At 43.7% G+C, this 13,767-nt stretch overlaps 1 protein-coding gene across 2 annotated transcripts in view; it reads left to right on the top strand.

Annotated features, from left to right (window-relative positions):
* LOC133535176 (contactin-4-like) overlaps window positions 1-13,767 on the top strand; it is a 645,232-nt gene that overhangs the window by 466,424 nt on the left and 165,041 nt on the right. For both annotated transcript variants that reach the window (XM_061874742.1, XM_061874741.1), the window contains one exon: window positions 11,983-12,122. In XM_061874742.1, the coding sequence (XP_061730726.1) occupies window positions 11,983-12,122 (140 nt within the window). The remainder of the gene's footprint in view (window positions 1-11,982; window positions 12,123-13,767) is intronic.

Below are 13,767 nucleotides of genomic sequence, written 5' to 3'. Positions count from 1 at the left end.
GGGGGTGATCAAGGGTGATGGGTCAAATGCAGAGAATAATTTCGCCACACCAAGTGTGTGTGTGACGATCATTGGTACTTTGGTACTTTAAAGACATGGATGACAGAGTCTGATTTGGATTAACTTGACTGGCTTGCAGGGAGTCCTGACCTGAACTTGTTAGAACTCCTTTGGGATGAATTAAAACAATGCGCTTTTGGAAGAATGGTGGAAAATTGCTATATATACATTCCGCAACCTTGTGGACAGCCTTCCCAGAAGAGTTGAAGCTGTAATAGCTGTAATTGAACCCTATGGGTTAGGAATGGGATGGCCATAAATGATTTCCGGGCGCTGCTCCCCTCACCTCCCAGGGGGTGATCAAGGGTGATGGGTCAAATGCAGAGAATAATTTCGCCACACCTAGTGTGTGTGTGACAATCATTGGTACTTTGGTACTTTAAAGACATGGATGACAGAGTCTGATTTGGATTAACTTGACTGGCCTGCAGGGAGTCCTGTCATGAATTTGATAGAACTCCTTTGGGATGAATTAGAACAATGTGCTTTCGGAAGAATGGTGGAAAATTGCTATGAATACACTCCGCAACCTTGTGGACAGCCTTCCCGGAAGAGTTGACGCTGTAATAGCTGCGAAAGGTGGCCCAACACCATATTGAACCTTATGGGTTAGGAATTGAATGGCCATAAATGATTCCCGGGCACTGCTCCCCTCACCTCCCAGGGGGTGATCAAGGGTGATGGGTCAAATGCAGAGAATAATTTCGCCACACCTAGTGTGTGTGTGACAATCATTGGTACTTTGGTACTTTAAAGACATGGATGACAGAGTCTGATTTGGATTAACTTGACTGGCTTGCAGGGAGTCCTGACCTGAACTTGTTAGAACTCCTTTGGGATTAATTAAAACAATGCGCTTTTGGAAGAATGGTGGAAAATTGCTATATATACATTCCGCAACCTTGTGGACAGCCTTCCCAGAAGAGTTGAAGCTGTAATAGCTGTAATTGAACCCTATGGGTTAGGAATTGGATGGCCATAAATGATTCCCGGGCGCTGCTCCCCTCACCTCCCAGGGGGTGATCAAGGGTGATGGGTCAAATGCAGAGAATAATTTCGCCACACCTAGTGTGTGTGTGACAATCATTGGTACTTTGGTACTTTAAAGACATGGATGACAGAGTCTGATTTGGATTAACTTGACTGGCCTGCAGGGAGTCCTGTCATGAATTTGATAGAACTCCTTTGGGATGAATTAGAACAATGTGCTTTCGGAAGAATGGTGGAAAATTGCTATAAATACACTCCGCAACCTTGTGGACAGCCTTCCCAGAAGAGTTGAAGCTGTAATAGCTGCGAAAGGTGGCCCAACACCATATTGAACCCTATGGGTTAGGAATGGGATGGCACTTCAAGGTCATATGTGGGTCAAGGTAGGTGGCCAAATACTTTTTGGCAATATTGTGTACCTCAGTAGTAAACAATAAGGATGCAACGGTATTCGGACAATCATAAAAAATATTGTGATAAATAATTGTGATATTTTTTTTGCCATATTGCCCAGACTCTACCGGAAATTAGATGCCAATTAGAGCATGTTTTTGACTGTAACTGAAAAGCCTGTAAAAGGTCAGTCCTTGAGAGTGACATTAGGTGAGGTCTGTGAAATGGAAAAGTGCAGTCAGCCATTACTCTTTTCCTGTCACTGGTCCTGTGCGATAGTAGCTTGACCTACACACTATCCACTACGTCCAGAGAGCTCCGTGGAGCCGGCTTTATCTCACCACGCCGCCGCACTTTTCCCGTATTTGTTAACGAGCTTTAAGTAACCCCGCGTGACGCCGGAAAACGCAATCTTTCCTCGGTGCGAGTGTATCATCATTTACATTTTACGGTACAAGTTGCGCCCGATCGTGTATGGATCCAGTTTTTTTTATTGCGTTTGTGGTTCATTACAATTAGAAACTTAAACCCAAGACCTAAAAATCCTGGTATTGTTTTTTGACGAAGAGCAATAAACATAGGATTGGATAGGATAGGGACGGCGTGGCCGTGCGCAACCCGAGGGTCCCTGGTTCAATCCCCACCTGGTACCAACCTCGTCACGTCCGTTGTGTCCTAAACAAGACACTACACCAGGGGTAGGGAACCTATGGCTCAGGAGCCAAATGTGGCTCGTTTGATGACTGCATCTGGCTCTCGGATAAATCTGAGCTGGCATTGCTTAACATGATAAATAATGAATAATTCCACTTGTAATCACAGTGTTAAAAATAATGTTCAAAATATAAAACATTCTCATGCATTTTTAATCCATCCATCCGTTTGCTACCGCACCTGTTCAGAAATTTGTTTTAAAGTGTGCGGCTTGCCCTCCTGGGTGTTCTTCGGACCCCCAAGCACCGACATGAGAGCCTGCTTCAGGGTTACAATATTGTTTTATTTTTCAATAAGTCTCTCAGTTGCTTTCCAGCAATTGTCTTTTTCTCTTTCGTTCTCACTCACACTCTGGCTCCAGCCTTTCACCCCGTCTCTCCTCCTGGCTGCTGCTTATAACAGAGCGACAGGTGATCAGATAAAAAGGCCCAGGTGGGCCATCTACGCACCTGTCGCCTATTCCGAGGCCGGTCCTGGCAACATCCCAGTTCACTGCAGGCCGGCAGGCCACGCCCCCACCACAGTTAGCTTTAGAATAACAATGTTATTACAAAGAATAAGAGACCTATTGTACTCTAGAAATGTTGGTCTTACTTAAAAATGCACGCATTTATTTGTGTTCAGTGTTAAAAAAAAATATTATGTGGCTCTTACGGAAATACGTTTTAAAATATTTGGCTTCTTGGCTCTCTCAGCCAAAAAGGTTCCTGACCCCTGCACTACACCCTTGCTCCTGATGGTTAGTGCCTTGCATGGCAGCTCCCTCCATCAGTGTGTGAAGGTGTGTGTGAATGGGTAAATGTGGAAGTAGTGTCAAAGCGCTTTGAGTACCTTGAAGGTAGAAAAGCGCTATACAAGTACAACCCATTTATCATTTATCATTTTAGGATAAATCTTTATTGTCATTGCACAAGTACAACAAAACGTTGTTTTCAGCACAAACCTGTTCAAGATTAGACAAACAAACAGTGTACGGGGTTACAGAACAAGAACGCCAATGGGTCGCCATAAGGCACCCCGTAAAAGATGGTAAAAAGGTCAACCTTGGGGAAGGATGAGTAAAAAAGTACAATCTAGACTGGGCTCCTAAGGGGGCCCAGTCTGGAGTGGGAAAAAAAAACCTCCATAGTGAAAACATATACATATTACAAACAGTGTACAGGGTTACAGAACAAGAACACCGAGGCGTCGCCATAAGGCGCCCCGTAAAAGATGGGAAAAAGGTCAACCCTGGGGAAGGATGAGTAAAAAAAATACAATCTAGACTGGGCTCCTAAGGGGGCCCAGTCTGGAGTGGGAAAAAAAACCTCTATAGCAAAGCACATATACATATTACAACGTACATCTCGAGGTTGGGGAGGAGACCCTGCTCCAAGTGGAGGAGTTCAAGTACCTAGGAGTCTTGTTCACGAGTGAGGGAAGAGTGGATCGTGAGATCGACAGGCGGATCGGTGCGGCGTCTTCAGTAATGCGGACGTTGTACCGATCCGTTGTGGTGAAGAAGGAGCTGAGCCGGAAGGCAAAGCTCTCAATTTACCGGTCCATCTACGTTCCCATCCTCACCTATGGTCATGAGCTTTGGGTCATGACCGAAAGGATAAGATCACGGGTACAAGCGGCCCAAATGAGTTTGGGTCTCTCCCTTAGAGATAGGGTGAGAAGCTCTGCCATCCGGGAGGAACTCAAAGTAAAGCCGCTGCTCCTCCACATGGAGAGGAGCCAGATGAGGTGGTTCGGGCATCTGGTCAGGATGCCACCCGAACACCTCCAACCGGTAGGAGGCCACAGGGAAGACCCAGGACACGTTGGGAAGACTATGTCTCCCGGCTGGCCTGGGAACGCTTCGGGATCCCCCGGGAAGAGCTAGACGAAGTGGCTGGGGAAAGGGAAGTCTGGGTTTCCCTGCTTAGGCTGTTGCCCCCGCGACCCGACCTCGGATAAGCGGAAGAAGATGGATGGATGGATGGATCTCGAGATATCTAGCAAAAGAGGGAAGGTAGTTCAAGGTGATGGTGGTAGGCTGCAGCGCTCTGGCGCCTGACCATCCATTCATCACCCCTACGGGATTTGCGTCGAGGGCGTTGGGTTGAGGTGGTGGGGGTGTGTATGTGTGGCGTATATTTTTTTGTGGATGTGTCTCTGTTCCGCGGCCTTGATGTATTGTGTAGTCGCTTGTCCAAAGTCAACAGAAACAGGTGTGTGTCCGTGAGTTTGTTGTGTCTTCGCTGCAGTGTCCTTCAGGAGAGTCTTGAAGCCAGGGAAACAATCCAAGTTAGAATGATTTGTATGCGAGTGAAAATAAATGTTGCTTTTCACTCTAAATTGTCTATGACTGGTCCTCAAACGTGCGGGGTAGACAGTCCGATGTAATCCAAAGTTCTTCCCGCATCCTCCAATCAAGAAAGTTAAGACAAGACAAAAAAAAAGAAGCAAGCAGGAGAGATAAGGGAGAGGAAAGGGGAGCGTCCACCCTCGATGAGTGCCAGAGAGGAAAAAAAAAAAAAAATGTCGTAAAACCATTACACAATTATTCTTTTATATATTCATCCTACTAATGTTAATCCTTAAAGTAAACATAACAGGAATATGTTCCGATAGGTGACCACAGGCTAGGACAGAAATGTGGTTGCAAAAGTTATTTTAATAAGAAAAAAAAAAGTTTTGTAGAATTGTGGGTGAAATTAGGGCCATGCTTTTTAATTTCCCGTTTTAATTAAACTATGTTGTCATTATCGGAGAGCCGCACTAATTAATTGCATTGTTTATCACCAGTTCAGTCCTGGCTTTTAGATGTATTCGGGCAGAAGACTAAAAATGAAAGACATGAAATATGGATTGAAGAGCATCATTCAAGGACAAATTCTCAATCACAGTAGTAGCGATCCGTTTAACCCGGTTTGATTTTTAATTACTGTTGAAAAGGGAGAATAAAGGATGATTTTAATGTGCAACAAAATAAGTCCAACAAACAAGATAGCTGTGCAGGCAAAAGGAATTAAAAGCCCCGAGACAAAAATGTTATGATTAACACAATGAACGGAGTGAAAACCATCATTCAAGGACAAATTCTCAATTACAGGGTTCAATATGTTGTCGGTCCACCTTTTGCAGCTATGACAGCTTCAACTCTTCTGCGAAGGCTGTCAACAAGGTCGCGGAGTGTGATTATAAGAATGTTCCACCATTCTTCCAAAAGCGCATTAGTGAGGTCACACACTGATATTGGTTGAAAAGGCCTGGCTCTCAGTCTCTGTTATAATTCATCCCAAAGGTGTTCTGACGCGTTCAGGTCAGGACTCTGTGCAGGCCAGTCAAGTTCATCTACACCAGGCTCTGCCATCCATGTCTTTATGGACCTTGCTTTGTGCACTGGTGCACAGTCATGTTGGAAGAGGAATGAGCCCGCTCCAAACTGTTCCCACAAAGTTGGGGAGCATGGAATTGTCCAAAATGTTTCGTTATCCTGGAGCATTCAAAGTACCTTTCAATTGTATTAAAGCGGAAGGCGGGGTTACACCCTGGACAAGTCGCCACCTCATCGCAGGGCCCATATATATATATATATATATATATATATATATATATATATATATATATATATATATATATATATATATATATATATATATATATATATATATATGGGCTTCATGGTGGCAGAGGGGTTAGTGCGTCTGCCTCACAATACGAAGTTCCTGCAGTCCTGGGTTCAAATCCAGGCTCGGGATCTTTCTGTGTGGAGTTTGCATGTTCTCCCCGTGACTGCGTGTGTTCCCTCCGGGTACTCCGGCTTCCTCCCACTTCCGAAGATATGCACCTGTGGATAGGTTGATTGGCAACACTAAATTGGCCCTAGTGTGTGAATGTGAGTGTGAATGTTGTCTGTCTATCCGTGTTGGCCCTGCGATGAGGTGGCGACTTGTCCAGGGTGTACCCCGCCTTCCGCCCGATTGTAGTTGAGATAGGCGTCAGCGCCCCCCGCGACCCCGAAAGGGAATAAGCGGTAGAAAATGGATGGGATGGGGATGGATATATATATATGTTTGTACGTCTCAACCAATATCGGCCACAAGTTCCTCACTCTGATCGACAAACACTTCCCCAAAGGCAACACCCTAAGAAAAATATTCAACAAGAACAACATTAAATTGAGCTACAGCTGTTTGAATAACATACAACAAAACATTTGAAACCACAACAAAGCAATTGCAAAAGGACTGCCTACCCCCAGACTAAACGACTCTGAAACCAATAAGGAATGTAACTGTTGCAAGAAACCTGATTGCCCTCTCAACGGGGGGTGCTTACAAACATCAGTCGTATACCAAGCAAAGGTAACCTACAAGGACATTGACACATCCGACACGTACGTAGGATTAACCGAAGGAGCGTTTAAAACCAGATGGAATAATCACAGGGACTCCTTCAGAAACCAGACTCTGCGGAATTCTACAGAACTCAGCAAGCACATTTGGAACAATAATGTTGAACATTCAATAACATGGCAAATTCTTGCATCCAGCACACCTTACAACAGTGGTAATAAAAGATACAACCTATGCTTAAAAGAGAAACTGTCTATTATATATCATCCAGACCTGTCATCTCTCAACAAGCGCAGTGAAATCATTACAACATGCCGCCACAGACGGAAACACTTCCTAGGTAACACATGAGCCAATCACCACGCCCCTACGCCTGCCTATACCCACCCACTCTGTGCCCTATATAAACCATTGTATGTGAATGCTTCCATTAAAATCTCCTGATGATTGAGGGAACCCCTCATGAAACAGTTCTGTAGAGATGAAGTAGTCTTGTGATTTTTCCCACACATATATATATCCATCCATCCATCCATTTTCTACGGGGGGCGCTGGCGCCTATCTCAGCTACAATCGGGCGGAAGGCAGGGTACACACACACATATATATATATATATATATATATATATATATATATATATATATATATATATATATATATATATATATATATATGTGTATGTATGTATATATATATATATAAAAGGGTGGAGTGCCATCTCCGGGTTGGGGAGGAGACCCTGCCCCAAGTGGAGGAGTTCAAGTACCTAGGAGTCTTGTTCACGAGTGAGGGAAGAGTGGATCGTGAGATCGACAGGCGGATCGGTGCGGCGTCTTCAGTAATGCGGACGTTGTACCGATCCGTTGTGGTGAGGAAGGAGCTGAGCCGGAAGGCAAAGCTCTCAATTTACCGGTCGATCTACGTTCCCATCCTCACCTATGGTAATGAGCTTTGGGTCATGACCGAAAGGATAAGATCACGGGTACAAGCGGCCCAAATGAGTTTGGGTCTCTCCCTTAGAGATAGGGTGAGAAGCTCTGCCATCCGGGAGGAACTCAAAGTAAAGCCGCTGCTCCTCCACATCGAGAGGAGCCAGATGAGGTGGTTCGGGCATCTGGTCAGGATGCCACCCGAACGCCTCCCTAGGGAGGTGTTTAGGGCACGTCCAACCGGTAGGAGGCCACGGGGAAGACCCAGGACACGTTGGGAAGACTATGTCTCCCGGCTGGCCTGGGAACGCTTCGGGATCCCCTGGGAAGAGCTAGACGAAGTGGCTGGGGAGAGGGAAGTCTGGGCTTCCCTGCTTAGGCTGCTGCCCCCGCGACCCGACCTCGGATAAGCGGAAGAAGATGGATGGATATATATTTATGTATATATAGGTATATATATACAGGTATGTATATATATATATATATATGTATATATATATATATATTACAAAAATGTACTACATAATGAGTCCAAAAACCAAGGTAGCGGTGCAGGCAAAACTAAATAAAAGCACTGAGACAAAAAAGTAAAGATTTAACACAATGAACAGAAGTAGGCTGTGGCAGGACGAATGGAAAAAAACATTCTCAATTGAGAGAAACAACTAATGAACTGTACAAGCTGAAAAAAAGACCCATCAGAATGCAGAGCCCGGAACTGGGACACATCATGTGGAGACACACAAGAGAGAATGCAAACTATGATATTAATGTAACTTAGATGTTGGGTTTCACAATGTAAAGCGCTTTGAGTCACTAGAGAAAAGTGCTATATAAATATAATTCACATGGCTTAAAGAGGAGATGGTTCCTAGGTTTTATTCGCAGTTCCTTGTCATATTCCTAGACCAGGACTTGTGTGTTTGTGCATACATTCTCACATTGAGACTTCATTCACCATGGAAAATGAAGTCATGAGGTCATGCATTGGTTATAAATTAATCTAGGTGTGACGTGCTCGACCCCAACAGGCAGAGACAGGTAGACGATGTGTGAAGTCAGGAAACCAGCAGAAATCAGAAAGCAGGGAAGCGTGAGTGGAAAAAAACACCCAAGATAAGGTAATGCCAAAACAACAAAGCAGTGAGCAGGAAACTCTACGCAGCGATAGGCAATGAACCAGCGACACTGGCATAGAACACCTCCTGATTCGTTCACAGGCAGGTGAGTCTCCTAATTAGTCACCTGCGGGGGCAGGTGTGCAGATCAGGTATGAAAAAGAATTAATAGCAAAACTTGTCATGACGCTAGGGACACTGTAGTAAAATGACTTCAATTCCATTTCAACCACAACAAGGTTTCTGATTAAATGTGAAGCAAAGTACTTATTTTAGATTAGTCCTGATTCTTATTGCTAAGGATTCTTAATCGATTAAAACATTTTTTTTCCCCCCAATCTAACCTGTCCAGCCTTTCAGGCAGAAGGTCCAATGAAATTGTGGGGGATCCATTTCACAGCTTTTAGAAGGGGGACCAGAGGTTGTTCCAACTATGGTGGGATCACGATCCAGGTGTACTGGAGAGGAGGCTACGCCGGATAGTCCAACCTCGGATTCAGGAGGAACAGTGTGGTTTTAGTTCTGGTCGTGGAACTGTGGACCAGCTCTATACACTCGGCAGGGTTCTTGAGGGTGCATGGGAGTTTGCCCAACCAGTCTACATGTGCTTTGTGGACTTGGAGAAGGCATTCGACCGTATCCCTCGGGAAGTCCTGTGGGGAGTGCTCAGAGAGTATGGGGTATCGGACTGTCTTATTGTGGCGGTGATCAGTGACGGCAGTAAGTCGGACACGTTTCCATTGAGGGTTGGACTCCGCCAAGGCTGCCCTTTGTCACCCATTCTGTTCATAACTTTTATGGACAGAATTTCTAGGCGCAGTCAAGGCGTTGAGGGGTTCCTGTTTGGTGGCCGCAGGATTAGGTCTCTGCTTTTTGCAGAAGATGTGGTCCTGATGGCTTCATCTGGCCGGGATCTTCAGCTCTCACTGGATCAGTTCGCAGCCGAGTGTGAAGCGACCGGAATGAGAATCAGCACCTCCAAGTCCGAGTCCATGGTTCTCGCCCGGAAAAGGGCGGAGTGCCATCTCCGGGTTGGGGAGGAGACCCTGCCCCAAGTGGAGTAGTTCAAGTACCTAGGAGTCTTGTTCACGAGTGGGGGAAGAGTGGATCGTGAGATCGACAGGCGGATCGGTGCGGCGTCTTCAGTAATGCGGACGTTTTATCGATCCGTTGTGGTGAAGAAGGAGCTGAGCCGGAAGGCAACGCTCTTAATTTACCGATCGATCTACGTTCCCATCCTCACCTATGGTCATGAGCTTTGGGTCATGGCCGAAAGGATAAGATCACGGGTACAAGCGGCCGAAATGAGTTTCCAGGTCTCTCCCTTAGAGATAGGGTGAGAAGCTCTGCCATCCGGGAGGAACTCAAAGTAAAGCCGCTGCTCCTCCACATGGAGAGGAGCCAGATGAGGTGGTTCGGGCATCTGGTCAGGATGCCACCCGAACGCCTCCTTAGGGAGGTGTTTAGGGCACGTCCAACCGGTATTAGGCCACGGGGAAGACCCAGGACACGTTGGGAAGACTATGTCTCCCGGCTGGCCTGGGAACGCCTCGGGATCCAAGAGCTGGACGAAATGGCTGGGGAGAGGGAAGTCTGGGCTTCGACCTCGGATAAGTGGAAGAAGATGGATGGATGGATGGATGGATTCACGGCCCTATCAATAATACATACAGTATGTATGATACATTTTGAGTAAGGGTACTTTGAATGCTTGGAATCATATGGTTTGGATTTAGTACATGGTTTAAGGGGCTCAACTTGATCACTGCATGGGGTTTAAAGAAGAAAAACAGGGATATACTTTTAAAACAGGATTTAAATTACATACCGACTTAATACTGTGGCAAATTGACATTACCGTATTCTCCGGACCGTGGGGGGTACCGGATTATAAGGTGCACTCCTGATGAATGCTAATAAAAAAAAAAATGTTTTCATATACTGTATGAGGCGCACCGGATTTATATGTATTGAATGAAGACAGATAAATTGGGGAAAAAATCGTTTTTGAATCAAGAATCGTGTTCAATTGGAAAAAAAATTCGATTTTGAATCGAATCGTGACCCCAAGAATCAATATTGAATCGAATTGGGGGGCACCCAAAGATTTACAGCCCTACTCCATTCTATTATATTCTATTGTAGGAGCCATTCAAATAACTATAACATATAGAACATGCTCTTCGTTTACCAAACCATCTGTCCCTCTTAATAGATACATCCCATGATTTTTTTTCCCTCTGTGTCGCTTCTAAACAATTTTGCCAACTCCAATGCGCCGTAATGTGTTAATAATTTCACACTTAAGTCACTCCAGAATATATGTGGCACCCAAACTATGAAAAAAAACGTGATTTATAATCCAAAAAATACGGTAATTTTTTTTTCCTAAATTGAAAACACTTTTTCGGTCAAAATGTTGCATAGATCATGTTTTACAGATCATCTTGTAGAAGCTCGAGATGCGCCGTTTTGTGGGTGGTCTTATTTACGTGGCTCACATTTGGCCGCGTTTTCTCCCCGTCATCTTTTTTGTAGCGGTGTAGCGTGCAAGGACGGGAGTGGAAGAAGTTCCAAAAAAGATGGAATTAACTGTTTTAATGACATTCAGACTTCAATCAATAACAGAGCAGCGTCTCCTCATACGTGGCCCAAACTGAACTCTCTAATAACTAAAGTTCCTTGGGTGAATAATGTCAACTCACTACACCGGTATGTTTTAGCGCTTTCGTGGCGAGTTTACTGACAGATATAAGTAAGAACTTTACACTACTGTATATTAGAAATGGCAACAGTGGAGGATGAATGTCCCATAACAAGAAGGTAGAGATAAAGAAGAAGCTTATCGATTACGCCATCCCCACGGACTACAAAGGCGGACATGCGCAATTTTTCCGGATTTATGCATATCCCAAATATAGATCAGCAGGTACCAGAAGGTAGGAAAAGTTGCTTTTGCATAATATTGCGAAACAAAACGCCAGATACTATATCTTATGTTATACACACACAATAATAATACTCGAATGTTGAAGAACATCAAGCGGTGCGGCTTCATAGCTTATCAAAGTTGTACTAAAACATTTTGAGAGATTTTTGAGCGTTGTGTGTAATGTTTTATATTTTCAATGGAATCAATCAAATGTTGGTGTTGTTTACTTGAGTCATATTGCAGTCTACGTGTATCTCTTATGTTTGACTGCTATCTACTGGTCACACTTATCATTACACCACGTACCAAATAAAAATTGTTTCGAGGTCGGCAAACAAAACCAGAATTAATCCGTACATTAGGCGTACCGGGTTATAAGGCACACTGTCGAGTTTCGAAGAGAAAAAAAAAGATTTTAAGTGCGCCTTATAGTCTGGAAAATACGGTACATTTGTCTGTACCTTTGAAGGCCTCCCTTGTAATTTCTTTTTTTTTTTTTGTTTTTTTTTTTTAATTCTAGCTCCTCCTCAACTCATCGAGAAACCTCAAGATGTCCAGAAGCTCATTGATGACTCGTTGGTGTGGGAATGCAAAGCCACAGGGAAGCCGAAACCCTCCTACAGGTGGATGAAAAATGGAGAGAACCTGGAGCATGCAGAGGTGAGTTCTGCCAAACTTTATTAGACTGTACACCAATCGAAGGGCTTTGGTGGTAAGCATTATTTACAAATGCTAGTCGCTAGCGTGGCCGTGCCAGTTCCAAAGTCAAAGGTGCGAATTGGCAGCCACACCTCCGTCAGTCTGATTACTTCTTTGCACACTCTTGGCATTCTCTCGATGAGCTTCAAGCACACCTGTGAAGTGAAAACCATTTCAGGTGACCTCCTCTTGAAGCTCATGGAGAGAATGCCAAGAGTGTGCAAAGCAGTAATCAGAGCAAAGGGTGGCTATTTTGAAGAAACTAAAACATATTTTCAGTTATTTTACCTTTTTTGTGAAGTACATAACTCCACATGTTGTCAGTCATAGTTTTGATGTGACAATCTACAATGTAAATAGTCATGAAAATAAAGAAAACGCATTGAAAGAGGAGAAGGTGTGACCAAACTTTTGGCCTGTACTATAGATTTTAGGCCTGGAGTGTCAAACTCATCTTAGATCGGGGGCCACATGGCGAAAATCTACTCCCAAGTAAGGCAAACTGGTAAAATAACGACGTGATAACTTAAATATAAAGACAACTTCAAATTGTTTTCTTTGTTTAAAAATAGTACAGCAAATTCTGAAAATGTACGAATCAGAATGTTGTTTTTTTATATTTATAATTTATGTGTCGTTATTTATATTTTCTGAATAAATTATGTGAAAATGTTTATCAGTCAACTCATTGGTGTTAATTTTCAATCAAAATAAAACAATTATATCAAAACCAATTTACAGGATGTTATTTATCTAATTAGATCATTTTCCTAAACCAGGGGTCGGCAACCCAAAATGTTGAAAGAACCATAAATACAAAAACAAATCTGTCTGGAGCCTCAAAAAATTAAAAGCCATATTACATACAGATAGTGTGTCATGACGTTTTCATAACATGGTCACTACTGCCTACTTTGTCTTGTTATGTTCTTATTTTACTGTTATATTGTTATTCCCATTGTTTTTATTATTTTTGTAATATTTCTCTATTTTGTTTCCTTTTAAACCCCCATTATTTACTTTTTACTCTTTTTTTAAATTGATCTCAACTCTGTACACTGCTGCTGGAATTTTACTTTTCCTGAAGGAACTCTCCTGAAGGAGTCAATATAGTACTATCTATCTATCTATCTATCTATCTATCTATGAGATATAAATTAAATTAAGAGGACTTAAAGGAAACTAAATGAGCTCAAATATAGCTACAAATGAGGCATAAAGATACAATATGTACATATAGGGCCCTGCCATGAGGTGGCGACATGTCCAGGGTGTACCCCGCCTTCAGCCCGATTGTAGCTGAGATAGGCGCCAGCACCCCCCGCCCCCCCCAAAGGGAATAAGCGGTAGAAAATAGATGGATGGATGTACATATAGCTAGCCTAAATAGCATGTTAGCATCGATTAGCTTGCAGTCCTACAGTGACCAAATATGTCTGATTAGCACTCCACACAAGTCAATAACATCAACAAAACTCACCTTTGTGCAATCATGCACAACATTAAAAGTTTGGTGGACAAAATCCATCCATCCATCTTCTTCCGGGATCGCGGGGGCTACAGCCTAAGCAGGGAAGCCCAGACTTCCCTCTCCCCAGCCACTTCG

Source organism: Nerophis ophidion, linkage group LG16, assembly GCF_033978795.1.
Source record: "Nerophis ophidion isolate RoL-2023_Sa linkage group LG16, RoL_Noph_v1.0, whole genome shotgun sequence".
NCBI classification, from domain to species: Eukaryota; Metazoa; Chordata; class Actinopteri; order Syngnathiformes; family Syngnathidae; genus Nerophis; species Nerophis ophidion.
Note: the sequence above shows the minus strand (reverse complement) of the source record. Positions and strands in the feature narration are given on the sequence as shown.